The 24,058-nt window shown below is 54.7% G+C and overlaps 10 protein-coding genes across 10 annotated transcripts; 3 read left to right on the forward strand and 7 right to left on the reverse strand.

The window, feature by feature from the left end:
• Window positions 1-197: 197 nt before the first annotated feature.
• On the reverse strand, window positions 198-2,325 carry BU26DRAFT_484246 (D-galacturonic acid reductase-like protein). The gene is made up of 6 exons (XM_033825846.1): window positions 1,969-2,325; window positions 1,617-1,779; window positions 1,419-1,553; window positions 1,111-1,369; window positions 658-1,053; window positions 198-608 (listed from the first exon to the last, which is right to left on the reverse strand). Exons 1-6 carry the CDS (start codon window positions 1,990-1,992, stop codon window positions 344-346), a joined length of 1,242 nt encoding a protein of 413 aa, XP_033684048.1. The 5' UTR covers window positions 1,993-2,325; the 3' UTR covers window positions 198-343.
• BU26DRAFT_311023 (uncharacterized protein) lies at window positions 1,904-2,724 on the reverse strand. The gene has a single exon (XM_033821916.1). The coding sequence runs from the start codon at window positions 2,516-2,518 to the stop codon at window positions 2,012-2,014; it is 507 nt and encodes a 168-aa protein (XP_033684049.1). The 5' UTR covers window positions 2,519-2,724; the 3' UTR covers window positions 1,904-2,011.
• Window positions 2,717-4,179, forward strand: BU26DRAFT_519210 (aldolase). Its single transcript, XM_033828995.1, has one exon. The coding sequence runs from the start codon at window positions 2,958-2,960 to the stop codon at window positions 3,960-3,962; it is 1,005 nt and encodes a 334-aa protein (XP_033684050.1). The 5' UTR covers window positions 2,717-2,957; the 3' UTR covers window positions 3,963-4,179.
• Window positions 4,180-5,009: 830 nt separating this feature from the next.
• Window positions 5,010-7,825, reverse strand: BU26DRAFT_311084 (uncharacterized protein). The gene is made up of 6 exons (XM_033821917.1): window positions 7,539-7,825; window positions 6,659-7,488; window positions 6,316-6,563; window positions 5,627-6,266; window positions 5,405-5,545; window positions 5,010-5,351 (listed from the first exon to the last, which is right to left on the reverse strand). Exons 1-6 carry the CDS (start codon window positions 7,663-7,665, stop codon window positions 5,211-5,213), a joined length of 2,127 nt encoding a protein of 708 aa, XP_033684051.1. The 5' UTR covers window positions 7,666-7,825; the 3' UTR covers window positions 5,010-5,210.
• Window positions 7,826-11,296: 3,471 nt separating this feature from the next.
• BU26DRAFT_604970 (glutathione S-transferase) lies at window positions 11,297-12,634 on the reverse strand (the record flags this gene model as incomplete). Its single annotated transcript, XM_033835555.1, has 4 exons — window positions 11,297-11,746; window positions 11,803-11,894; window positions 11,959-12,105; window positions 12,145-12,634. 4 exons carry the CDS (start codon window positions 12,632-12,634, stop codon window positions 11,585-11,587), a joined length of 891 nt encoding a protein of 296 aa, XP_033684052.1. The 3' UTR covers window positions 11,297-11,584.
• A 614-nt stretch (window positions 12,635-13,248) lies between these two features.
• BU26DRAFT_311136 (uncharacterized protein) lies at window positions 13,249-14,250 on the forward strand. The gene is made up of 3 exons (XM_033821918.1): window positions 13,249-13,555; window positions 13,607-13,811; window positions 13,863-14,250. Exons 1-3 carry the CDS (start codon window positions 13,399-13,401, stop codon window positions 14,209-14,211), a joined length of 711 nt encoding a protein of 236 aa, XP_033684053.1. The 5' UTR covers window positions 13,249-13,398; the 3' UTR covers window positions 14,212-14,250.
• Window positions 14,251-16,101: 1,851 nt separating this feature from the next.
• On the forward strand, window positions 16,102-18,628 carry BU26DRAFT_426248 (phosphatases II; the record flags this gene model as incomplete). Its single annotated transcript, XM_033823659.1, has 3 exons — window positions 16,102-16,125; window positions 16,174-16,662; window positions 16,715-18,628. 3 exons carry the CDS (start codon window positions 16,102-16,104, stop codon window positions 18,626-18,628), a joined length of 2,427 nt encoding a protein of 808 aa, XP_033684054.1.
• A 777-nt stretch (window positions 18,629-19,405) lies between these two features.
• Window positions 19,406-19,906, reverse strand: BU26DRAFT_384145 (uncharacterized protein; the record flags this gene model as incomplete). Its single annotated transcript, XM_033822607.1, has 1 exon — window positions 19,406-19,906. A coding segment is annotated over one exon (501 nt), but the record flags the coding sequence as incomplete, so codon positions are not given.
• Window positions 19,907-20,628: 722 nt separating this feature from the next.
• BU26DRAFT_519218 (ribosomal protein S3) lies at window positions 20,629-22,023 on the reverse strand. Its single transcript, XM_033828996.1, has 4 exons — window positions 21,920-22,023; window positions 21,840-21,865; window positions 21,251-21,669; window positions 20,629-21,198 (listed from the first exon to the last, which is right to left on the reverse strand). Exons 1-4 carry the CDS (start codon window positions 21,940-21,942, stop codon window positions 20,875-20,877), a joined length of 792 nt encoding a protein of 263 aa, XP_033684056.1. The 5' UTR covers window positions 21,943-22,023; the 3' UTR covers window positions 20,629-20,874.
• Window positions 22,024-22,227: 204 nt separating this feature from the next.
• BU26DRAFT_484265 (integral membrane protein-like protein) lies at window positions 22,228-23,994 on the reverse strand. The gene is made up of 3 exons (XM_033825847.1): window positions 23,789-23,994; window positions 22,817-23,730; window positions 22,228-22,761 (listed from the first exon to the last, which is right to left on the reverse strand). Exons 1-3 carry the CDS (start codon window positions 23,870-23,872, stop codon window positions 22,497-22,499), a joined length of 1,263 nt encoding a protein of 420 aa, XP_033684057.1. The 5' UTR covers window positions 23,873-23,994; the 3' UTR covers window positions 22,228-22,496.
• Between the last annotated feature and the right edge of the window lie 64 nt (window positions 23,995-24,058).

Consider the following 24,058-nt stretch of genomic DNA (forward strand, 5'->3'; position numbering starts at 1 on the left):
AAGGCGGCGAACAAAGAAACTGTGTTCGCTAGAAGGCTGTTGTCATGCCTGACCCGGGTTAGCAAACCAGCATTGCAATTCTCTACTAGCTCGGCTGTTGGATATGCAGATTCGCATCAGTCTCTAAACCAATATGAGTGTTTGCAAGGGTAAGAAATGGATCGAGAACGAGAAGAGCGAGTAATAGGGAGGTTAGCTCCGGGTACATCATGCAGCACTAGAGAACTTAGTCTTAGCGGCTTTTGAGAATTATCTACAGACAAGGCGCAAACGCTATACCGAAAGGCGTTCGCCAGGCACTGCGGCCGCCATTGCGATAGTCGAGAAAAGAAGGAGCCTGCTTTTACTTCAGCGACCAGGTGCCACTCTGTTGAATAATCTCAATCGGCCTGCTCTCGTCCAGCGACCTTCGGCCTGCCTCTAAGATGGCGGTAGTGGCGATGGTGTTCTTCAATGTGGGGAGTGGACGGCTGTCTAGCTGTTCTAGCGTGACCTTGCCCTCATTCAAGGCATTGACGGCGTCGACGAACTTCTCGAAGGAGACGTAGCCGTATCCAGTCTGGCCTGCGAAGTTGCCTTCCTCATCGGGAGCGTATTTCATGTAGAAACTGAGCTTAGTTAGTAGAAAGATAGGAGATAGATTTGAAAGATACTCACGGGTTATACCACAGAAGGCCGGTGTCATCGTCAGTGACATCGTAACCTCGCTTCGCCTGGTTGATTCTGACCTCTCCTCTACTGGCCATGTAGTGGAAGTACTGATTCGAATGCACACCAGCCTTCTGTGGCGCCGCCCAGCCCGCGGTATAGACGCCAGTCGCGCGCTTGCTGGGGTCACTCTTCTTCACCCAGTCTACCAACAGCGTGATAGTATCTTCAGTTTGCGGATCGCAACCCAGTTCGGTTGCAATGCCCTTCGCTGCACTGCCCATCACGCGCACCGGCGTGAAATCCGGGACCATAGACTCATGGATATCGATGTGATGCGAGTTGAGGTAGTACGAGATGTCGCTTTCCTTGCCCGCCCATGCCTTGAAGGTCTCGAGTTGGCTCCTGAATACGAAAACTTGGTCAGTTATCAACCCGCGCCGGAGAAAGCGGAGTTCTTACTTCGGCTGGCTCATATACGAGTAGAAGTAGTTGAAGTCTCCCAGTTTTGCGGCCCGGAAGCGCGCATCCGCGTAAGCAGGGTCGAACCGCTTGTGGTGCTCCACGTAGACGAAGACATTGTGCTTGCGTGCAGCCTCGAGCAGCTTTTGGTGGTGTTCCAGGAGCTTGACCGCTGGTTTCGTGACGAGGACGTGGTGCCCTTTCTCTATCGCGTACAGAGCAATCGGGTAGTGCGTGGTGTCAGGGGTAAAGATAGTGACTTGCCCATATTAGCTGGGAAGGATCCTGATGATGTGATGTGAACGTACTAGCGCTGCCTTTCGGAAGCGCGTCAATTGCCTCCTTGTACGCATCCGGATCGCGCTTTCCTGCCTTGGGGTACTCCTCGAACGACACGTCGAGACCGTTGTAGGCTTGCGAGATATTCTTCTGCAGATGCTCCCCTGCACACGATCAGCGCTGGACGGCAATTTCCTGCATCAGTTCCACGCCCGGATTGCACTTACTGATGGCCGGAAACTTGTCACCCGATACTCCCACCATCCCCAGCTTGCCGACCTTCCCTCGCCGACGAAGATCGAACAGTGTCAATCCTACAACTCCCACCTTCTTGTCTGAGGTCGAAGCCGCACCGCCCACGAAGCCGGTCGTGTACTCGCCTGTTCCGACCTGCGGAGTCCATTAGCACGGCTCTCGTGCCAAATGCGCACTGCCACGAGGAAGAGGCGGTGTGAAGCATGCAATGCTGGGCACAAAAGCAAACACGATACTGCAGGCTGCGGACGGCGCTCGCAGCTTGAGGAAAAGCAAAGAAAGTATTGAGCATGGACCTGCTGCTCCTGTGAGGGGTAGGCGTACCATCAGGACCTCGAGCGGCGCCATGGTTGCTCGACTTTTGGTATCAGGTGAGGAATTGAATCAGTGGTTTCGTCTGAAGCCCACGGAGGATCGATAAGAAGCGGATATCAGGCGGACGATGTTGAGAGGGCAAATATCGTGAGCGGCGGCGCGTCACGCGTCGGCGTCTGCGTCGGCGTCTGCGTCGGCGTCTGGAGTAGGGCTGAAGTACCCCTCCCATTGGCAGGCCTATCGATATACACGGAAAATAATGGCGCCCGCAATGAGGGGCAGCGGGACAAGACGACGCGTCCAGGGCGCGACGCTTCATCATTTTGCCGGCATCCCCTCGCCCAGCGCCCCATGGACGCCCCTCGGGCGAACATGGTAATCTTTCCCCAGGCCAAGAGGCGCACGAAGACGCACCCCACGCCGGTCGTCGTGCCGCCATTGGTGGAGAAATTATGCCCCGAAAATTGCGGAAGACGCAGCATTGACCAACGTCGAGGATCTGTCCTGCAGTGCCACCATATTCGACCTCCTCTCTGCCACCGACGGTATTTGGTCCCATAAGACCTCGATAATTTTAGTCACTGCTGTAGAAAAAGGCCGCAACCTGACCCGCAGTTCGCGCAGTTGGGCCCCGAACCTGCCCGCCAGCACCAGCCGGCCCACCGTCTGCACGCGATAGAGCTCTGGCCGGATCTTTAGCTTTTGTAGTGTCAAACTCTGTCCGCCCGGCGAATGAACGCCGCGGATTTGACGAGATCTCGACATTCAAGACGACGAAGGAGAAGACCGAAGGTGGGATGGCATTGGGCTGCGGCCTAGTCCAGCGCCTACTTTACACCGATTGCCCTCCACCTCGCCCATATATTAATGGCTGACCCGAATTTCGTAAGTCCTTCACTACCACTCGCTATCCGTTTCCTCTCTTCCGGTTCCCCAGATTCTTGTCTCTTCCCCGGCCTGCATTCTTCCTCCATACTCCTCTCCACACTTCATCAAACATGACTTCGGATAGCGTGACGAACGGCTACACCAATGGCGCTACGAACGGTTATGCCAACGAGCGCACGCCGCTGCGACCGGGCATCTACTCGCCGACTATGACCTTTTTCGATCCGGAGACGGAAGAAGTCGACCTGCCCACGGTCAAGAAACATGCAGTACGACTTGCCCAAGCCGGCCTGGTCGGTCTGGTAACTATGGGTTCCAACGGCGAAGCGGTCCACCTGAACCGGGCCGAGAAAGCAGCCATCACGCGAGCAACACGAGAAGCTCTTGACGAGGCAGGATACCGTGACGTGCCAGTTATTGCAGGAGCTTCCGAGCAAGGCATCAAACTCACCATTGAGCTTTGCAAGGAGTCCGCCGAGGCTGGTGCTGAGTACGTACTACTGGTGCCGCCAAGCTACTACCGCTACGCGATGGACGAGGATGCGATTCACGAGTACTACACGAAAGTAGCTGATGGGTCACCACTACCTCTCATCCTGTACAACTACCCGGGAGCTGTTGCCGGCCTCGACATGGACAGCGATCTCATAATCAAGCTGGCCAAACACCCGAACATCATTGGGACCAAGTTTACGTGCGGAAATACTGGAAAGCTCACGCGAGTAGCTCTGGCGACCAACGCCTGCACCACCAAGAGCGCCGGCAGCGGATACATGGCATTTGGCGGTATGGCAGACTTTACTGCTCAAACTGCAGCCAGTGGCGGCTCAGGTATCATTGCCGGTGGAGCCAACGTCATCCCCAAGGTCTGCGTCAAGGTATGGAATCTGTGGGCAGAGGGCAAGTACGACGAGGCTTTGGAGCTACAAAAGGTCTTGAGCAAGGGCGATTGGGTTCTTACCAAGGCCGCCATCCCAGGAACGAAGTCCGCTATCCAGTCCTACTTTGGCTACGGCGGCTTCCCCCGCCGCCCGCTGAAGAGGCTTCCCAAGGAGAAGGTGACCGCAGTCGCAGAAGGCATCCGGGAGGTTATGGAAGTGGAAAACAGCTTATGATAACGTCTGACCCGGTTTCCTTTCCTGCATTCGTTCATTATCATTTTCCCTTTGGTTGTCCTGGGTCTCGGCGCACTCATTGCCGAAGCTCGGTCTAACTCCCCCCGGAGTCCATTTTCACCAACGCATGTCACTCTGCATTTATGAGGGTTCCATTATTTGTACATAAATAACATGGGATGGGTAGGGTAATAGAGGACGGATTCCTTACTTGAACACCTCGGTGGAAACCGAGAATCTGCGTACCTGCTGCCATTTGACTGATGTCCATGATTCGTAACGCGAACGAAAAGGGTACAAATGCGAGAGAGACCCACCTAGATCCAACTCTACATGGAGATAGCCTCCCATCTAGTCAAATGGTTGAGACCGTTTAGGCCCGCCTTCCTTCCGAGTCGCATGACTGATTACCTGGTTTGGAAAGTTGTATGCACGACCGTTGTGGCTGCAGATCTGAGCCGATCCATTTATCGTGACGAGCATGCTCATCCATTAACAGCTGCGGCTTCAGCTCTTCCCTCGTCCTCATTGGCTGTATCGTTTGATCGCAGCCTGGAGGACGCTGGAGTAAAGGCACTGTATGTGGCCGTATACATACTAGCATGTCTGACTTTTAAACTATAGAAACCTGCTCCAAAAGGCCTTCATTAGGTAAAACGATTAGCATTACATCCATGAAAAGTTTACTAAGGTGGACCGCGAACATGGATCCCGGAGACGTCGTTCCAAGGTTTGGGTAGAGTCACGTGATAGACACTGATCGCAACTTTCCCAGCGGTGGGGAACGCAGCGCCACGCAGGACTCTATTTCGACCTCGCCTCAACAACTGCTTTCTTTTCTGCAGCCTTCAGAAGGGCCCCGCCCGTTGCGTTCGTACGCTCTTGAGGCCCAACGAGCCTCACCATGGACACGCGTTACCACTGGTGTGCCAACGCTGCCAGTTTCAGTACACGGCTCAGTGGGCGCTCCAGAGCCTATTCGAACGAAGAGTATGCTGCACAGGACCGAGACTACTAGTTAATCACCAGGACAGCGACCGGCAATTGGTAGGTATGGATATCATATGTATTTGCGCCTTCCCATGAAGCACAGATATTAACTATGCACAGACGAGTAATTTTTCGAGACTCCAAACGAAGGTCCAGACCTTCCATGCTGCGTTCCATCATCCGACCCATAAAACATATAATCGTACAAATGCCCTGGTATCTCAAATTTTTAACCCTTTTCCAAATCGCAAGACCGTTTCAAATCGCTAGTCCGTTACCGAGACTCGTCCATCGATATAAACTAAGGACCTCTCGCCGTTTTGCGGGAGTCATTTCTCGAGCATGGCCGTGGCCTTTGATTTGCGCCAATGTCGAAATCATTACTTTGCGGAAGTTCCGCTGCAGGCGCGGTCAATAAGCGAACGTCAAGTGGTGAAGGGGGTTTATCATACCTGGTATTCTGTATTCAATGTCACCACCGCTGCCTCGTGCGCTCGTACGATAGTTTCGCAAGCCCGAATGACGCCGTCGTTTGTTTCTGTGGACAGCTTGTCGGCCAGCAGCAGCAGGATCAAGCTACCTTGCAACAGGTACTGTGAAGCGAGTCAGCAACAGTTCCGGACATCGATCGGTAGTCGGTTGAAAGACTATCCGACCGCAGGGTCTGCACTTACCATGCCGAAGAAATATGGCATATACGAGAGGTCCGGATCCAGCTCCAATATTTCCTCGACAGCGTGCGCAGCAGAAATCGCGTTCGAGGTCGCGGCAAGGAACGATTGGGAGCAGATCCACATATTATCGTCTTCCAAGAGAGCCACAGGATCCCATTTCCCATGAAGGAGGATGTGGAGGACGTGCATGATATGCGTCGCATAGGCGACGACTTTTCTCGTCTGGTGTATCCACTCCCCGCGAACTGGATCAGGGGTACCATTGGCGTTGATTGCGGCTTCTTCGTTTGAGGGGCCGCAACCATGCTGTGCCTTGAATTCCTGGAGGCTGAATGCATATCTCTCGAGCTGGCGAACAATCTCCGACTCATACGACTCCCAAGATGTACGCTGTCCGAAACGAGGATGGTTCTTCTGCGCGTTGAGGTCGACGATATCGCCAAGTATAGTCATGAGCGGCAAGAAGAACCCGAAGACGTCGTGAGAAGTGCACTGAAAGGAGAGGCCTTTCCTCTTCGGTCCCGAATTGCCGGTGTAGAACTCGCCAGCCTGCCATAAGGTATCCGGAACAGGCTGATATAGATCCTCGCACTCGTTGTCAAGCATCGCCAGAGGCCTGTTATAACACAAGCCAAGGTGTCTGTAAGTCGGTTAGCAAAGCTTAATCTTAAGAAATAGGGGTCTCTTACCTGTCGATCATGTAGAGCAGCCACCACAGCCTTCGTCGTTCCTCTTTCATCTCCTCGATAAGGGCAGCAGTCGGGGTGCCAGCAGGAATATGCGCCCCTGAATTGGAACAGTCTGACATCCCCATGTCGGCTTCGTTATCCGCTGAGCTAGAATCCCTTTCTTTCGACGGGTCCTGGGGTATTTCTCTGCCTAACTTCAACTCCCTTGCCAGGCTCCATGCTGCGTTCCACCAACGGAGGCTGGCTGCCTGCATGCAAAGATGGTAGTCAGCAAATGTCTTGTCTTTACCTGTTAAAGGCCTTCAGGAGGAGCTTTTCGCAGTCGAAACTGCGACCTACATACCTTGTATTCGCTGGCTGATGTTACGACTCCTAAATTAAGATAAGTGGCGACGTCGTCGAGCGTGCTCGTTGGCGGCATCCCAGCGTCCATCCTGGCATCAAACTGTCCCATTACTCGGTCGACGCCGAATGCGTCGTGAGCAGCAGGGCTAACCATACCGCCGGAGCCTTGAGCAAAACCGTGTGAGGATGGTGAATGGACCAATGGCTTCAACAGATCGATCGTTAATTTCCACAGTTTCTGGCAGATGACCCCTCTTGCAGACGGTGACGACGTCAAATAGCTGGCTTCACTCGTCTGGGCGGCTATCCAAAGCATGCTGGAGAGTAGCGCGGGGCTACATTTCCGTGGTTTGTGTTGCCGTAAGAAGGAGCGCTTACGGAACACGATCCCAAGGATATAGGGACTGACCGGCTCAATGAATACGGATGACGAACTTTGGAAGTAATAGTCGAGAAGATCACAGGCCATTGGGACTGACATGATGGAACCAAGGTGAGGAATCAGGGGCTTCAATACCGGATACCTGCAGTGCGCCATTCCTGGATGTGAAGAAGCGGCGCTCACTCCAGATTGGGGCGAGGGAGTGTCGCCAGATCCGTAACTGTGGGGGGATGACTGTCGGACGGGAGCGAAATGCATCGGGTACCCCATATTTGCGAATTCGGGAGGAACCGTTACCGGCGTGCGAGAATCCTGGACGAGATGCATCTCGTTCATGGCGAACATCAACTCCTGACCCCGTATTTGCTGAGGCAAATAGCCTTCCCCGGCCCCCAGCAAGAGCGGGTCTATCATCATGTGGTTTACCGGAGGGTTGAAACCCGCGCCTGATTGCCTGTGAGTCTGCGCAAATGGGCGACAACAAGCCTTCACTTACTGCTAGGCAGACTTTGCCAGCCTGGCGATGACACACTATGTAACTCGCCTTTGCTACCTGGGAAATGCTGCGCTATCGGCGTTGGTTCTGCGGGCGACCAAATCTCGTCGTCCATTTCGGGCATCATGTCGGCCCTATCGAATTGGCCACCGGTCTGTATCGAAAGCCCGTTTCCATTTGGCTGGCCATTCTGGCCGACGTGCGCTGCGGCTTCCTCCCTCTGCTTTTGGATGTGTCGCGGCACCTGGAGGAGTAAATATCAGGGAAGCTGGGGTAGGCGCGGCCTCTAACCTTTCCTCTTCTTTTCTTTTCTCGGTTGTACTGACATACGTATTCGAGCTCTGGGAAGTGTCAGCGGCCGGAACGACGCGATGCGCATTCGCTTCTCGTACCGATACACCGCGAGCAGGGCGCTTGTCCGTTGCACCTCGTTCGCATGCGATGGCAGTGGTCGCACGCTCGACTCACTCTCCGCTTGACGGGCGCGGTGCCTCTGCGCTCCGGCTTGCCCATGTCTGCGGCAGCGGGCTCCATGGCGACGATGTACGACGGGAAAATCTGGCGGCTCGAGGGCGAGTGCGACGGTCACCGGAGGGAAGTAGTGCTTGGACGGTCATGAGATACTTGGGGAGCAGATGTGGGCCGCCGTCCACACTTAGACTGCCGAGGAGCAACGTCGGACGTGACGGATCCTGGTCGTGACGGGTCGAAACCAGGGTCGGGATCTGTGGCTTGAATCTTCCATGCGTCCACGAGGGCTTCGAGAAGCGAGGCGCCCTTGACCGCAATATCCAAAAACGCAGCCATTAATTGTGCCGTGAGGATTGGCTCGACGATCTGGGGCACTTGCCCACGGCACCCGGTCTCTGGGAGGCAAGTCGTTGCACGGCCTGCGGGGGCGCTACGAGATTACCCGTTTAGCCGGCGCGCGCTGAGTGGCTGCAGCGCCGCCCGGCTAAATTCCCACACGGCGGCCCCGCATGATGCCTGCCCGCCCCAAAGAACCCTATCGCTTGCGGCCTAGCGCCCCGACCGCACGTCAACACCCGCAGCGCGCTCTCGCACCGCCTTGGCAACGCCATCTACTGTGCACTGCTGTGCCTGAACGGACCCCTCCCTTGATCGTGGCTGGCATCGCCTGACCATCCGCAACGCCCATCGGCCTGCGCTGGGCGGCCAACGGCGAGCCCTCCGCACGACGCACCGTCGGAGAATTCATAACATCGTTTCCTATAGACGCCGCTCCCTTTCCCCGGACAACGACGCGCGCCCGGCGAGTGCCCGAGTGCCTGCGCTGCTAATGCATTTGCCCGCGCGCTCCTCGAATTTACGGCGCATGGCAGCGAAGCAAACACCAGGGCGGCGAGGTCTGCATGCCATGATGCGCTTCCTGAAACCGTCGGTGAATGACTCGCCTAGTCACCGCGCATGCCACGTTCGAGAAGCCGCATGTGCTGGCATGCCTACCTACTACCACCGTCGAAGATGGCCAAAACACCGTCTCAAGTTATGCGAGCGCAGCAAACTATGAGCAATGCGACCAGCAGCTTCGCTCGAATTACTCGAAGAGGAATGGGCACCACAGCAATCGCAGTCGATAGGTGCTGCCCTTAAGCTCGACCGGCCTATAGCTTTTCGTGTAGTGGTTGGTTACCGCTGTAACGCACGTCCCTCTCTATATCCAGCTACTACTTCTAGTTTACTTCGTGTCCGAAGCATGTCTATCCTTCATTTTCGCCAGCCCTGTCGACAATATGGACCCGTTTCACAAGAACCACGTGCAAGGGAACCAGGTTTTCCGAGCACTCGAGTGCCACTCGTCAACTCAAGCAGTCACTCCCCTTCGTCCTGCATCGCTGATCCTCGACTCGTTCTTCGAAGCTGCTTCCGTCCTCAGCCTGGAGTCTCGCGCATGCGTGCAATCAAAAGACCTGTTTGCAGCACCGCCGGGCCGTGAATAATATTCAAGCAGAAAGACAGCTTACCTTCAACGCCGATTCGCCCGCCCTACCGGTACACCGTCATGAGCACCACACGCCAGCTGCAGGCCTTTCAGGAAAAGGACACGCGATTGCACAAGAGACAGGGGAGAGTGCATGACGGCAGAATCCCCACATTCGACCGTGTCTGAGCTGCAGAAGGGTCGCGCACGCAGGACCCAGAGCCCTCAGATTGGCCGATCCCTTTCTTCCTATGCACTCCACAATCCACTTGTTTAGACTGTGTAACCACAAAATCTGAAAAATCGCGTACTATTTTGAGGAAAGGAAGCAGGGCCCGGAGGGATGGGTTGCGTGAGGGAGGGTGAGAAGACAAACTTATTTTCCTTTTGCCTGAATCGAACACCCCGGCGCCGATCCACATCCCCCGCAACCACTGGGATGTGGCTCTCTCGGCTCATTTACTTGACTTTCTTTTTTGCTTGCTTGAAGGAGCTTGGTGTTCTCGTGGTTGAAATCGCCTGCATTACCAAGGCCTTCTGGAATGCAGCATCTCCTCGTTTGCGCCCGAGCCGGTTACACGAACGTTTGTGGAGTGCAGCTAAGTTTCCCTATTGGTACCGTTGACGCATATCCTTGCCTCCCCTTTGTTAATATGAATAGGCAGCCAGCTGACCTTTAATCAGAGCATGGTCACCCAATGCGAATGCGACTAGCCGGGTACACGATATTGCGGCGGGCGCCAGCGTCAGGCCTCTGGTTCACTACAGACGCCACGGGGCCTGGAAGCGAAGTAGTACCGGCGCGGCTCTCACCGGGTACGCTTCGAATGCGTACCCACGACCCCAGATTTTCTCATATACCCCTTCCGGGAATATAGGTCTAATCTGGATCTTCTGGCTTGAAAATGGCGGCTGATGGCGTACTGACGTGCAGCGACGCGAGCGTCCTCAACCTCTCTTATTCCGATCACATATATGCGAATGGGGTATGAAGGAATGCGCAGAGCGCTGCGAAGAGTAAGAAGCCGTTGAATACGACGAGCCCCTGGCTGATAGCCGCTTCGGCTAGATTGGCCATCACGTAGTACTGTGTACGAGGTTGCGGATCGTTGGCTGGAAGACAGTCCAGAAGACTATATGGAAGTTTCTGTGCATGCAGCTAGCAGTCGATGTCACGACGCTGTACTGCGTAAAACTGCGTCAGGATCCCTACGCTACTCTCGCTTTGAGCTTCCCGTAGTGGAATGTGGAGAAGGCGTCAAGGGAGGGTCCTGTTGTATCTGGCTTAAGAGCCATAGTAAGACCCTGGGGAGAGCATGGATTGATGGAGGATCACATCAGAGCGGTGAAGTGACGATTTCTGACGAGGGCTTGCAGGTGGTATCGGTTAGTGGTTCGCAGCCAGGCGGAGAACAGCTGGCGTTCTCGATCTCGGGAAGGAGGAGATTAGGGCTTTCCAAGATAGGAGGAGGAGCTTCTTTGGCGTTCTGGAAAAGTGTTGAACAGCGCCACTGTCGTACAGTTGAGCCGCTGATGGAGCTCGCTCCACTTCTAGAAGCCAACTTCTCCTGATAGGGTATCACCAAGTTCCGAGCCATAGTGCTGTGAGATTAGCATATCTGCCCGCGACTCAGTTTCTCGCCTTCACATGCTTCTGGAACTCGCTTACGGTGCGGGAAAATCCGAGCCCGCGCGGGGAAGGCATGAACGGCGATTCTGCATGGCACCCGTTGTTACACAAACTCCTCGCGTTCGCTTGCCGAGTCACGGGCTTATCGCTGCTATACATCACCAGGGTTATGTTAAACATCCAAGCTTTCTACAAGCCAGCCAGCTTGCTTCGAATTCTCTTATGTATTCGGTTTCTATAATTTGCTGACGCGCACGCCGAGTTAGACAATATCCCTGAGCATATCATAAGGCATATCAAGGTAGCGGGTGCCCCACAATGCGCGCCGGCCCACATATCCCTCCTCCTCATCAATAACGCCCTCAGCCTATAGGTCTTCTTAACAGCTCACCTTCCCCTTCGCAACTGCACCGCATCCATGATCACCTCAAGGCTGAGCTGAACTCGCCGTAACAGCAGAAATAAACTTTGCACTTACTTCTCGCCCCCCTTTTTAGCGTCTTCCTTCATGCCCGCTTGCACCCACTTGCGACTCTCGGCGGCGTGCTTTTCCATCTTCGCCTTGTCCTTGAGCAATTCCTTGATCTTATGGGGGTCGGGTACGTGGCGACCTTTCTCGACGCCTGGACGGGCGGCCTGAAGGTTTGTTTAGTATGGGTGGGCGGGAAGGGGAGAGGAGAGAGGGTGCGCACCATGCGGTCTTCCCAAGCTTGGAGTGCTGGAAATTCGGTGATGTCGATGCCGGCCCAGCCCGCAGAAGCGACCCAGCCCCAGTGGGAGATGTCTGTAAGAATGGTAAGTGACGGGAATGAAGGAAGGAGGCCAAGAAGAGCGAAGTGAGTACATACCAGCGATTGTGCACTTATCACCAGTCAGGTAAGGGATGTTGTTCGATGAGAGGTGCTTGTCAATGACACCGTAGAGACGACGAGTCTCGTTCTGGTAGCGATTTACCCCGTACTGGATGTTTTCAGGAGCATAGCGTGTGAAGTGATCTGTTTACTCCAATCAGCTCCTATTCCTTCTCATGCAACCATCCACTTTTGCTGAGACCGGCGCATTATCAACCTTATACAGCTTCTCGACTGCATCGCACTTGGTTCTGTCTTCCCTCCTCTTCAACTGATCACAAAATTGGAAGAATCCGTGCATACTGGCTTGCCCTTGCATCGGCCCAACACCCGCATTCTGGAAGAACAGCCAATTGTTCATCTCATACCACTCTCGCGTTCCTTCGGGGTAACTGATCTTATATTCCGGATCATACCTCCTGACCAGGTATTGCATTATCGATCCCGACTCAAAAAGGTTGATGGGCTTGCCATCAGTGAAGGTGTCGGTCAGCGCCGGGATCCGTCCATTGGGGTTGATCTTCAGGAACCAGTCCTCCTTTTGCGTGTTCTTGCTGATGTCGATCTTGTGGACTTTGTACGGGATGCCGAGCTCTTCGAGCGTAATGCTGATCTTGATGCCGTTCGGCGTCTGCGTGGTGTAGAGGGTGATGTTAGGTTCTTGGGAGGACATTGTGGCGCGAGAAACAGGATTTTTTTTAAATATGAGCTCAAGATAAGAGGGATTTGAGGCTATGATAGAGTTTGCAGTAGACGGAGCTCAGGTTTTAAGCTTCGCTCGGAGAGAAGTGGGGTGGGTGAGGGGCAGCTATGACGAGATGGATTGCTTAGAAATTACAAGAGCTGCTGCCGAACGCCGAAAGATTATGGAATCGTCCCTCGGATTATATATTCGTATGGCCTTCGTATACTTTTTCAAGTTGGCGGCCTAGTTGGAGATGGGTAATAGCTGGCATAGCGATTGGGGTGAAGGTCTGCTCTGGACGCCGTCGGCACCGCCTTTAGCACTGTTTCTAGTGCAAAGTTTCCTTCTCTTTAAATTCGAGTACTCTCATGCTTCCGAAAGTGTCTACGGAGGTGAGCGACCAGCAAGGCGGATCAGGCCCACAAGCGGGCTTTGTAATGAGGCCTGCTAGGAAATCGAACTTGTGTGTTGTCGAGAGTCTTGAGCTCCCATCATGTATTGGCATCGTTGGCCCGGCGCAATGTGTACCGCAAACATATGGATTCACCGGCGTTTAAACTGTCCCCGAGCGGATGCCTGGATGCTGAGGTGAAGGGTCCTCCGTTCACGTGACACAGGAGCTGTTGACACAGAAGCGGCTAGCGCGCCCAGCCCATTAGCGCGCCGGTCGCCACCTCCTCTTCATTATTTCTTCCCGCACCACCACCCGCAATCCACACCCATCAAACAACAACTGCCGACTCACGATCAACATGTCGTGGCGCAATCAAGGCATCACCGGCTCGAACAACATCCCGCTCGGCACTCGTCGACGGTTCGGCGGCGACAACGCTGACGATGGAGGCTACAATCCTGCAGAGCCAGCCACGGGCTTGTCCGAGCTGAAGCGCGGGCGCAGCCCAACGCGAGGTCAGCCGTCCACCACATTCTCCGTCGCATCAATACTGACTGCTATCGTAGACGCCGATGGCCCTAGGCGACGCAAGAAGCGCAACCGATGGGGCGACGCGAGCGAGAACAAGGCCGCTGGCCTGATGGGTTTGCCCACGGCCATCTACGCCGCCATGACCACAGAGCAGCTTGACGCGTACACGTTGCATCTGCGCATCGAGGAGATTACCCAGAAGCTGAAGATTAACGATGTCGTGCCAGCCGATGGGGACAGGTACGTAGTCCTATACTTCCCATATCCTCACCATGATACTGACTTGCTTAGGTCTCCTTCTCCTCCACCGCAGTACGATAACTACGGCCGCCGTGTCAACACGCGCGAGTTCCGCTACCGCAAGCGCCTCGAAGACGAGCGCCACAAGCTCGTGGAGAAGGCCATGAAGACGCTCCCTAACTATCACCCACCGGCGGACTATAGGCGCCCTACTAAGACACAGGAGAAAGTCTATGTGCCAGTCAATGACTACCCGGAGATCAACTTCAGTACGATACTAACCCCTCTAACTTTCCTTATCAGTCATTTCCGTATCCCCTGCCTTTGTCTTGACCGGCTTGCACAACCCGCCGAAGTGTTGGTTCACGTCGGAGGTCATGTCGCACAGCCATGTCACTAACCCAAACGTCTCCCTCATTTGCTCACAAACCTTTGATCAATACACTAACTGCAGCTTTTTTCTCCACTAACAGTTGGCTTACTTATTGGCCCGCGAGGCAACACCCTCAAGAAGATGGAGTCTGAGTCCGGCGCTAAGATTGCGATCCGTGGCAAGGGCTCTGTCAAAGAGGGTAAAGGACGCTCTGACGCAGCTCACACCAGCAACCAGGAGGAAGACTTGCACTGTCTGATCATGGCCGACACCGAGGAGAAGGTCAACAAGGCGAAGAAGCTGATCCACAACGTTATCGAGACAGTACGTTCCCCTACCCTTTCTATGATACCTGCAGATGCTAATTTGATTCAGGCTGCCTCTATCCCCGAAGGCCAGAACGAGCTCAAGCGCAACCAGCTCCGTGAGCTTGCCGCCCTCAACGGTACGCTCCGCGACGATGAGAATCAGGCCTGCCAGAACTGCGGCGAGATCGGTCATCGCAAATACGACTGTCCCCAGAAGCAGAACTATACTGCCAGCATTATCTGCCGTGTCTGTGGACAGGCTGGTCACATGGCTCGCGACTGTCCTCAGCGCAAGCGCGGAAGCGACTGGCGCAACGACAACCGCTATGGCGACCGCAACCAGGGCCGGATTGAAAGCGGCAATGAACTCGAAAACCTCTTCAACGAGATCGAAGGTCGACCAGCGGGCGCCATCGAGTACAACAATGGCGGCGGCTACGGTGGCGACGAGCAGCGCACTCTCAAGCCTTGGGAGCGTGGTCCAACCGGCGGGCAGGCCCCATGGGCGCGTAACAACCGCGACGACCGGGATGCGAGTGGCGCTGCTCCACCTTGGGCTGGTGCAGGCAATTCCTACAGCCAGGGTGGATACAACAGCACCTCGGCCCCGTGGGCTGCGGCAGGTACCTCTGCGTATGGCTACGGCAGCTATGGCTCCGGCTACGATCAGAACGCTGCCCCTGGCGCAGCTCCTCCGGGCATGAACTCGTATGGGGCTCCAGGCTACGGCGCCGCACCGACTGGGCCTCCTCCAGGGCTTGGCATGTACCAGAACTACGGAAACGCTGGTAGTCCACCCCCACCTCCGCCACCCTCGGGCTCGGTTCCGCCCCCTCCTCCCCCAGGCGACCTTCCCCCGCCGGTAAGCAATAGATTCTTCCCTTCACGCCTATCCCTAAGCTAACTTTGAAACAGCCTCCTCCCTCGGACATTCCGCCGCCTCCTCCGCCTGCTTAGATGCTCTGCGGACGCTTCTGTATCCATAGCTAACGACCGGTTATCTTTCTCGTCATCTTGACAAGTCATTAGGGTAGTATGGCGGGGTATGGCACGATACGGAAAGGGTGGTATGGGTTAAATTGACAGCGACTTCGTCGGAAGGGCTGCAGGCGTGCCCGGGTATCTAAGGAACACGGTCGCGAGTATGGCTTAAGATATCTCAGATTGAGTCTCAAAAGCACAAAAGCACAGGTAGGAGACTGGCTCTATATCTGACTAACACGTGGGATCTCGCGATCCAAATTTGGTTCGTGTACATGATAGATGGAGCTTATGTATTAGTATATGTTCCTTCTGTATTCTACCCTTTCATAACCCAGGATTAATTTGCCAAGATGTGGACGTGAAGAGCGACGGCTTTATCGATAGAAGTACTGCCAAGACCTGGTCCGAGCAGCGGGACGAACCATGGCTGCGGCATGCGATCAATTCACGCCCCGCAACGTCAACATGCGAACCCGAGTGCTGAACAAGCCTCCGCCGCAGTGACTCGGTACCCCTCGCTCCTGTTCTTTTCTTTCAACACGCTCGCATATAACTTTCATCCTCGTAATCGCTAGAGAGTTTTCCGCCGTGCTCCATCGCGCACACTTCGACACCTGCGGTCATCATGGAGAAGATCCGCGTTAGCAAGGTACACTTCCCACAAGCCGCGCAGCTTCGAAAGGCTCACGCTTTCCAGGTGGAGAATGTCTCTCTATGGCGGAGATCAGTAAAGTTCGACGGGACCCTGCATCTCATGCCCCACCATATGGTCTTCAGCTACCTGCCTCCACCCCCGCCAGGCTCCTCTCCCTCCGCGAAACTTCCGCGCCAGAAAGAAGTATGGATTACATATCCCATGATATCATACTGCAGTTTGCGACCCTCGCCCCCCGCGTCGCGCGTGCAACCATCGATTCGCCTACGTTGCCGAGACTTTACCTTCTTTGCCTTCAACTTCCTAGACGACAAGAAAGCCCGCGACGTGTATGACAGCATTCGGGCACTGTCATGCAAAATCGGAAGACTTGATAGGCTACTAGCTTTCAGTTATCAACCGAAATCTCCGGAGGACCAGTTCAACGGCTGGGAGATATACGATGCGCGCCGGGAGTGGAAGCGGCTAGGCATCAGCCCGAAGGACACAGAGAAGGGCTGGCGGATCTCAGAGATCAACGTGGAGTACAAGGTATGCATTATTGACTGATAAGACAGGCAGCTGTGCTGATGTCCGAATCTAGTTCTCTAAGACATACCCTGGGCTCATTGTTGTTCCCTCGAAGGTCTCAGACAGCGTCCTCAGATACGCCGGCGAATACCGCTCCCGACAGCGGATACCTGCCCTCGTTTACCGCCACCCCATAAACAACTGCTCCATAACGCGAAGCTCGCAGCCTCAACCGGGCCTCCGAGGGAACCGCAACCCGCAGGATGAGAGGCTCGTTGCCGCCATATTCGCTACTAATCGTGGGTGGAGATCGACGCAGACCCCTATCCCCACCCCGGCTGGCTCTACTCCGGAATCGAGTGTAGTAAATCTCGATGAATCCACTGCTAATAGTTCGTTCGTGGGCGTGGGCGATGGGGAGACCGTCTCTTCTGGAACAACACCTGTGGAAGACCTCACGGAGTCCTCCGAGACCGAAGCTGATGCGCCCAAGGTATACGGAGCACAACAACACAATCTCATCGTCGATGCGAGACCGACCGTGAACGCATACGCCATGCAAGCCGTCGGTCTTGGGTCCGAGAAGATGGACTACTATCCCGGTGCGGAAAAGGCATATCTTGGCATAGATAACATTCACGTCATGAGGAAATCTCTGGAATACGTGGTAGAAGCTATGAAGGAATCCGACTTTACCAGTCTGCCACCGAACCGACAACTCCTCGCAAAGAGTGGCTGGATACGACACATCAGCAACATCCTTGATGGCACCGCCTTGATCGCGCGAACTGTGGGCATCATGCATTCTCACGTTCTAATACACTGCTCCGACGGATGGGACCGGACAAGCCAGCTGAGCGCTCTTAGTCAGATATGTCTCGATCCTTATTACCGGACACTAGAGGGCTTCATCGTGCTGGTGGAGAAGGACTGGCTGTCTTTCGGGCACATGTTCCGCCACCGATCGGGCTTCCTGAGCAGCGACAAATGGTTCCAGATCGAGAATGAGCGAATAGATCGGAATCGCGACGGTCAGGGTGGTGGTAATGCATTTGAGAACGCGCTCCGTGGTGCTCGGGGCCTCTTCAACCGCCAGAATGACTCCAACGAATCACTGACTCAAATGGCGGAAGCAAACGGGGGAGAAATGCAGAACATTTCAGACGCTGCACCCAACTCTGAAAGCTCTCCGCTACCGAAGCCTGCATCCAAGATCGGCACTGCAGAGGAGCACCGCATAACCAAGGTCAATGAGCTCTCTCCCGTCTTCCACCAATTCCTCGACGCTACCTACCAGCTTGTCTACCAATACCCCACCCGCTTCGAGTTCAACGAGCGCTTCCTCCGCCGCCTTCTCTACCACCTCTACTCCTGCCAATATGGCACGTTCCTCTTCGATAACGAGAAAGAACGCGTCGAAGCTCGTGCCGCGGAACGTACACGCTCTGTATGGGACTACTTCCTCTGCCGCAAACAAGAGTTCATAAATCCGAGCTATGACTCCACGGTCGACGACTCAATCCGCGGTAAAGAGCGCATGATCTTTCCCAAGAAAGGAGAGGTACGATGGTGGGCGGAATGCTTCGGGAGAACTGATGAGGAAATGAATACGTTTGGCCCACAGGCACCGCTCACGCTTTCGCCACAAACTTCGAACGTCAATAGTCCGCCAAATGGAAGGAGTAGGACATCGACACCGATTCCACAGGAGCCTATCGTTACCGGCACGGAAACAGCCGATAAGGCTACAGGTGCGGGAACTACTATGCATCCGCCGCCTACGCATGCTGCCCCTAACGCGCAACCGCATCATCCTACGCCTACGCCGTTTGATGCCGCAGCAGCGTTTAGCCGTGACTTGGGTCAGAACCTTGCCGCAGGAATCTCGAGCCTAGGTATTGGTGGGAGCACCGGGGCTACTCCGCGCAGTAGGAGTCGCAGTCGAAGCACGGAGACGAGACAGCAGATGGAGGTTGAGATGCAGTAGGACGGACCATCTCAACAAGACCCTTACGCTGAGCTTACCAACTACCACGCGTAGTAGGGCGCTCTTGGAAGGGCCTGCTGGGGTACTTCACTGCCCCATATGCATGGCAAGTCTGAGTGTACGGGTTTATGCGGGTAGTATGTCAGAAGGTTTATTGATACCCCACGGGGTGGAACGACTAATGAGTAATCGACGATTGACTATTGATGACTTGCATTTCTAGGTCTGGGCATAGCAAGAGTTCGGGATGACTATGGGTTATTACAGTTATGATCGTAGAGGGTAGATATGGACAGCCCCATTCTTTCTACCATCTGCTTAGTATCACTCTCAGTGATTTCCTTTGCGCCTCACTGACTGAACAATAGTGAACGCAGGGCATGTAATACATGTGCTGAACGTAATAGAACACATTACAAGTCTAGTGTTAAAGGGATCACCTCCTAACATACCCTCGGTTTTTACCCACCAAAGGTCTGAGCGGTGACTCCCCGCGCTTGGATTGATATGACAACTGAGCCATATCGGTGCGTATGCCGTGGCCTACGGATGCATACTGAAGAAATAGGTACCACTGAGAGTGTGGACAAAATTTACATTATACAGAGTACTATCAAGTCAAATCACGTATATCCACCGCCCGCCACGCCCGCCAACACTCTTCGCTACCATCCATCTTCTCCCTCGCACACGATGGCGCTCTCGCAAGCCACAGTCCCCCCTTCTCACTCGCTAAGTCCTCTTGATCGGAACTGGGAGGTCCACGATCCCCAAATCCAACGGGTTCTGGGTCCCCAGCTGCGACGGACAAACCGGCTGGTTCCCGCCCTGCGGCGGCGGCTCGCACTTCTCGTCCACCCCCAGGGTACACTGCGCCGTGGCAATATTCCAGAACTGCACCGTCCCCGGCGCACACGACAGGCCCCAAATCACGGCTGTCGACGCACTCAGTGGTATCTTGTGCCCCTCGGTGGGAATCAGATCGTCGCACTCGCTGTTCTCCACGTACTCCCAGGACCCGGGGATGCCGCCGCCGTAGGTGGGATCCTCGCGCGCGGACTTGCCCGTGACCAGATAGTTCCAGGCGTCGTAGCTGATGTCGTGCGCGCCTCCGGAGTGGTCGATGTGGAGCAGCGTGACGGAGCGGCCGTTTGCGGTGACGCGGACGCAGTACTTGGTGCAGAGCGGGTAGGCGGGGAAGTAGGCGACGCGGTCGATGTTTATTTTGCAGCCGAGGACGCCGACGGAGGAGCTGAATTGGGCGTGTGGGGTGATTGTGCATGGCTGCCCAACTGGGGTTTCGGGGAGTGGTGTTGCGAGGATGGGGGGAGTAGCCAGGAGGGCCAGAGCCGTGGTGATTGTTGCGAGGTATTGTTGGCGCATGATCTTGGTATTGTATATGATCGTCTGTATGTCTTTATTTGTAGAAGACTGGTCTGGTTGGAAAGGAGGAAGGTTGTTCTTGTGCTGTGCTCGACGTTGTATACGAATGAAGAAGCACTGTGTGGTGTTTGAAGAAGTGGCTGAGGTATGAAGTGCGCTGTAGTATAATCCTGGTGACAGAATGATTCCGCCATATATATGAATGACACCTTTTCCTTCGAGGACTCAGAGCCTTGTTATCAATGACATCAAGTGATGCGCGATGGAAGTGCCACCTTCGTAGAGTAGAGTATAACTGAGGACTTCCTCCAAGGACTTGCAAATGATGGATTACCCAAGATGTGGAGAAGAGAAATGCATGATAACCTACTCTACCATGACGGTAATATCGCGAAGGAAGTCTTCGCACGCCTCGACTTCGATTCAGGAAGAAGATGGAAGGACTGACCAGATAGGTGAGGGGAACAGTCTTTGCTCGCTGAGATATCGATTCTCGTCAACAGGTCTAAGTCACCTCGCGTCCGCAGAAATACTAAGAGCGAGGGGTTTGGTAGGAGTCATAACGTACCGGAAGCCCCAGTCAGAGAGAAGACTAGAATAGCGTACTGAGAATCGAACGCAATATCACATGTTGAGAGATTGAACGCCAAGTTGAGTGTTTGATGGTCAAGCCGTGTTTTGCATTTGGGTGTCCCGAAAGAGTACACAGCACGTAGACTCCATAACCTCCTTTGTCAATCAAACAAAGATTGCCCATCCGGATGCAAAGGAATTTATAGAAGCATGGTCCTCATGATACCGTAGCCATCACCTCTGTCGAACCAGGTCCCGCTCCCCCGCCTCCAGCCTCTCTATGCACAATTTTACTCCTCCTGGTAGCCCTCTGCCGGCGCGCCCTCACCTTCTTGCTGCTCCGCCAGCCTCTGCTGTTCTGCCGCCTGCTGGGCAGCGAGAGCCTTCGCGCCGTAGTCTTGCGACATGGGCTGCACAACGGGCTGCTCCTCCTTGGGCTCAATGATGGTAACAGAGTCGGGGAGGGACTTGGCGGGACCGGCCTTGCCTTCGGGGTCTGCACCGCGCATGATCTTAACCTTGATACCAAGGACACCCTGTCGGAGGAGGACGTGGCGTGTGGCCTCATCGATGAAGTCCTTGGCTGGCTGACCGGAGTGGATCATGAAGCCGTCCTATTTAAAATTAGCCTTCTGCCTAAGATATTGACCGTATATGTGGACGTACAGTGAACTTCATGCTCTTCGCACGAGCGGCCCTCAGCTTGCCAGAAACGACGACCTCGCAACCCTTGGCGCCGCTCTCCATGATGAACCTCAGCACACCATAGCACGCCCTTCGGACGGCCAGACCATTGAGCAGCTTGTAGCGGAGGGATTCGCACTGAGCGACGGCGGACAGACCACGGTTCTGGACCTTGGCGGCGTAGAGAGAGACGGAGTTCTCGGGGAACTTGAAGCGCTTCTGGATGAGCGAGGTGAGCTCGCGGATGCGGCGGCCCTGCTCGCCGAGAACCTCTTGTGTGTGCGTTGCCCGGATGATGATGTCGGTCACGGTGGGAGTGACGCGCACTTCGACACCGGAGTAGCCCTCCTCGGCCAGCTCGCGCTGGAAGAACTCATTGAGCTCGGCGTAGAAGACACCGTCTGTGAGAGAGGATGTTAGCTGATGCCCTCTGTGTGCAATAGACGTGTTCGCCCTCCGCGCTGTATATCTCCAAAGCTCCGCCAATCGTGCCCTTCGCAGGCTGTATCGCGGCCTCAGGGCCACTGTATCCATACCAGCGCCTCCGGAAGTAAGGAAGGGTGTATCGTACCAGCAACGAACTTCCTCCGCTTGGAACTGCATACAGTCAGTCCTCGCTCCGAAGTCTCGGCATCGCAGATCTTGACTCACATAGCTCCCTGAGTTGTGGCCATTGTGTCGAACTGGTAATTGACGTCTCTGAACCTCCGGGCTGGCGTTCAGAAGTATGCGAACCGAGTTGTCGTTCGTGGGTCGTTGGTTGTGGTCGGATCTCTTAGGCGGGGATTTCGAAATATGTTGGTTAAGCGAGTGCGCGTGCCAAGCCTTGAGCCACCACTAGCCACATGGATGATCTTATCACCCTTGCTCGCCATTCACCCGATATTCAATGGGATGCTGTACCTATTCAGTACGCGGATCTAGTTCTCCATAATAAAGAAAGTCAAGTACCATCACGGAAGGTCACGCCTCCAAGCCGCCGAATCGTATGCCGAGGATAGCAGCCGGTATAGCATCCATTCAAGCATCATAAGCAAGAGTAAAGGCATGATAACGGAAGATAAGTAACGCTCTATGCAATTGCGAACAAGATCAAAACCGCTCTAGAAAATGTGCTATATCAGACAACCTCCAATGCTGAGCCTCGTGCGCCAGACACCCGAAATCCTCATGCTTGGATCGAAATCTTATGCGCGATATATACAGTAAGCTATACCTGGCTCTTTCTCTAGATATGCTCAATGGGCTCTTCGGGTAGTAGCTGTTCATGATGCCTCTCGTAGCAGGCCTTTAGTGGCGGTCGCACAAGGTCGTTGAAAAGGAACGTGCCGTACACAAGCAGCGCAAAGCCGGCGACCTGGAGCCACTTGAAGGTCTCCCATCCAAGGCCGAGGGAGACGATCCAGATAAACAGGGTACGACAGGTGTCGATGGTGGAGCGAGAGGTAGCGGAGACGGTGCGGGTTACGCTGAGACCGAAAAAGTTGAAGCCACTGTGCGTGTTAGAGATTTATTCACGATGTGGTGTGAGGGGTGGTGATTACTTACCCGATACTGATCATAATAAGAATGGAGCTGATGGCGATGGCAGGGAAGTGTGTCATCTGGTAGAGCCCCTCCCTCGCGTTGAAGTACCCAGTCCCAATCGCGAAGTGGAGAATTACCATAACGAGCACCGTGACCAGGAAACCAAAGATGCCCTCCCAACCGACAACCCTGATGGGCTCCATGGAGTACTTCTCCATAATGCGCTCCTCAAGCACAAACTGTGTGGCCGTGAAGATCTGAGCTCCAGCGATCAGCAAGACGCCAATGACGGTCATGACAGCCTGAGACACCGCCTTCGTGTCCACGTCTTCTCCAAGCGTATCAACTCCTGTCTGTGCAAGGGCCTGATGCGATGGCGTAGCCTTGTCGTCCCTGGTAATCGCGCCCGCCAGTCCAACGATTGCAACGCCGAAGACTACGACGAACAGAGAGAACCACTTGTAGAGGCCGAGGTGTCGCTTCAAGAAGATAACGCTGAACAGCCCAACAAAGAGCACCAGCGCACCTCTCGTCATCTGGTAGATACTTGCGGCCACAAACAGCAGTCCGACATTCATAAGCGTTGTTCCGGCAATGTCGCAACACGCGGGCAGCGCAAGCAACAGCACATTCGTACCCGTCAACGGTATCCTTCCCTCGTCATCCGGATGCGCAGGCTTTAGCGGATTCGCAACATCGCCTGTCTCGCTCTCTTCTGACAGCGCCGGTGTGACAGTGCCCTCGTCGACTGCGTTCGGAATAGCTTCGTAACCTGCTTTGCGTGAAACGTAGCGTTGGTAGGCGGAGAAAGCGCCGATGACGAGCCAGCAGCCCATTTCACCGATGAACATTTGGAGTGTCTGGAGCACGGGCTGCTCGAAGTGTTCGCGGTATTTCTTGGAGGGAGAGTCGCAGTTCTTGATGCATTGCATGTCCTGGACGGCTGCGGTTAGCAGGCAGACTTCAGCTGCGATCATTCAGAGGCAGACGTACTTGATACTTTGTCAGCAGTGTATTGCACACTCCCGTTAGTAGCATCATAGCTACGAGAAAGGGGACAACTGCCTTGACCGCCATGGTGGAGGAGAGGGTGTGTTCGGAGGTATCGTCGGCCTTATCGGAATGGTTAGGGTAGGTAGGTTGCGGCGTGGAGCGTAGGAACAAAGAACACGCTGCCCCTGGGAGTGAATATGGGTTGTTCTGGAGGTTGTTGAAGAGATGAGGGGAAAATGATGGGAGGCAGCTCACCTGCTGCCGCTGACG

This window comes from Trematosphaeria pertusa (assembly GCF_010094035.1).
Source record: "Trematosphaeria pertusa strain CBS 122368 unplaced genomic scaffold BU26scaffold_7, whole genome shotgun sequence".
Classification (NCBI taxonomy): Eukaryota; Fungi; Ascomycota; class Dothideomycetes; order Pleosporales; family Trematosphaeriaceae; genus Trematosphaeria; species Trematosphaeria pertusa.

Coding starts and splice junctions, on each gene's coding strand:
- BU26DRAFT_484246 (XM_033825846.1), bottom strand. CDS start 1,992: ATGGCGCCGCTCGAGGTCCTGATG. Junction 1,780..1,968: donor CGCCGCTCGAGGTCCTGATG/GTACGCCTACCC, acceptor TGGACTCCGCAG/GTCGGAACAGGCGAGTACAC. Junction 1,370..1,418: donor GCTTCCGAAAGGCAGCGCTA/GTACGTTCACAT, acceptor AATATGGGCAAG/TCACTATCTTTACCCCTGAC.
- BU26DRAFT_311023 (XM_033821916.1), bottom strand. CDS start 2,518: ATGGGACCAAATACCGTCGGTGGCAGAGAGGAGGTCGAATATGGTGGC.
- BU26DRAFT_519210 (XM_033828995.1), top strand. CDS start 2,958: ATGACTTCGGATAGCGTGACGAACGGCTACACCAATGGCGCTACGAAC.
- BU26DRAFT_311084 (XM_033821917.1), bottom strand. CDS start 7,665: ATGATGCCCGAAATGGACGACGAGATTTGGTCGCCCGCAGAACCAACG. Junction 6,267..6,315: donor CTGCTCTACATGATCGACAG/GTAAGAGACCCC, acceptor ACCGACTTACAG/ACACCTTGGCTTGTGTTATA. Junction 5,546..5,626: donor TGCCATATTTCTTCGGCATG/GTAAGTGCAGAC, acceptor CTCGCTTCACAG/TACCTGTTGCAAGGTAGCTT.
- BU26DRAFT_311136 (XM_033821918.1), top strand. CDS start 13,399: ATGTCGTGGCGCAATCAAGGCATCACCGGCTCGAACAACATCCCGCTC. Junction 13,556..13,606: donor CGGGCGCAGCCCAACGCGAG/GTCAGCCGTCCA, acceptor CTGCTATCGTAG/ACGCCGATGGCCCTAGGCGA. Junction 13,812..13,862: donor GTGCCAGCCGATGGGGACAG/GTACGTAGTCCT, acceptor TGACTTGCTTAG/GTCTCCTTCTCCTCCACCGC.
- BU26DRAFT_519218 (XM_033828996.1), bottom strand. CDS start 21,942: ATGGCCACAACTCAGGGAGCTAT. Junction 21,866..21,919: donor GCCACAACTCAGGGAGCTAT/GTGAGTCAAGAT, acceptor GACTGTATGCAG/TTCCAAGCGGAGGAAGTTCG. Junction 21,199..21,250: donor CGAAGAGCATGAAGTTCACT/GTACGTCCACAT, acceptor AATTTTAAATAG/GACGGCTTCATGATCCACTC.
- BU26DRAFT_484265 (XM_033825847.1), bottom strand. CDS start 23,872: ATGGCGGTCAAGGCAGTTGTCCCCTTTCTCGTAGCTATGATGCTACTA. Junction 23,731..23,788: donor CACTGCTGACAAAGTATCAA/GTACGTCTGCCT, acceptor GCAGCCGTCCAG/GACATGCAATGCATCAAGAA. Junction 22,762..22,816: donor CTTATTATGATCAGTATCGG/GTAAGTAATCAC, acceptor TAACACGCACAG/TGGCTTCAACTTTTTCGGTC.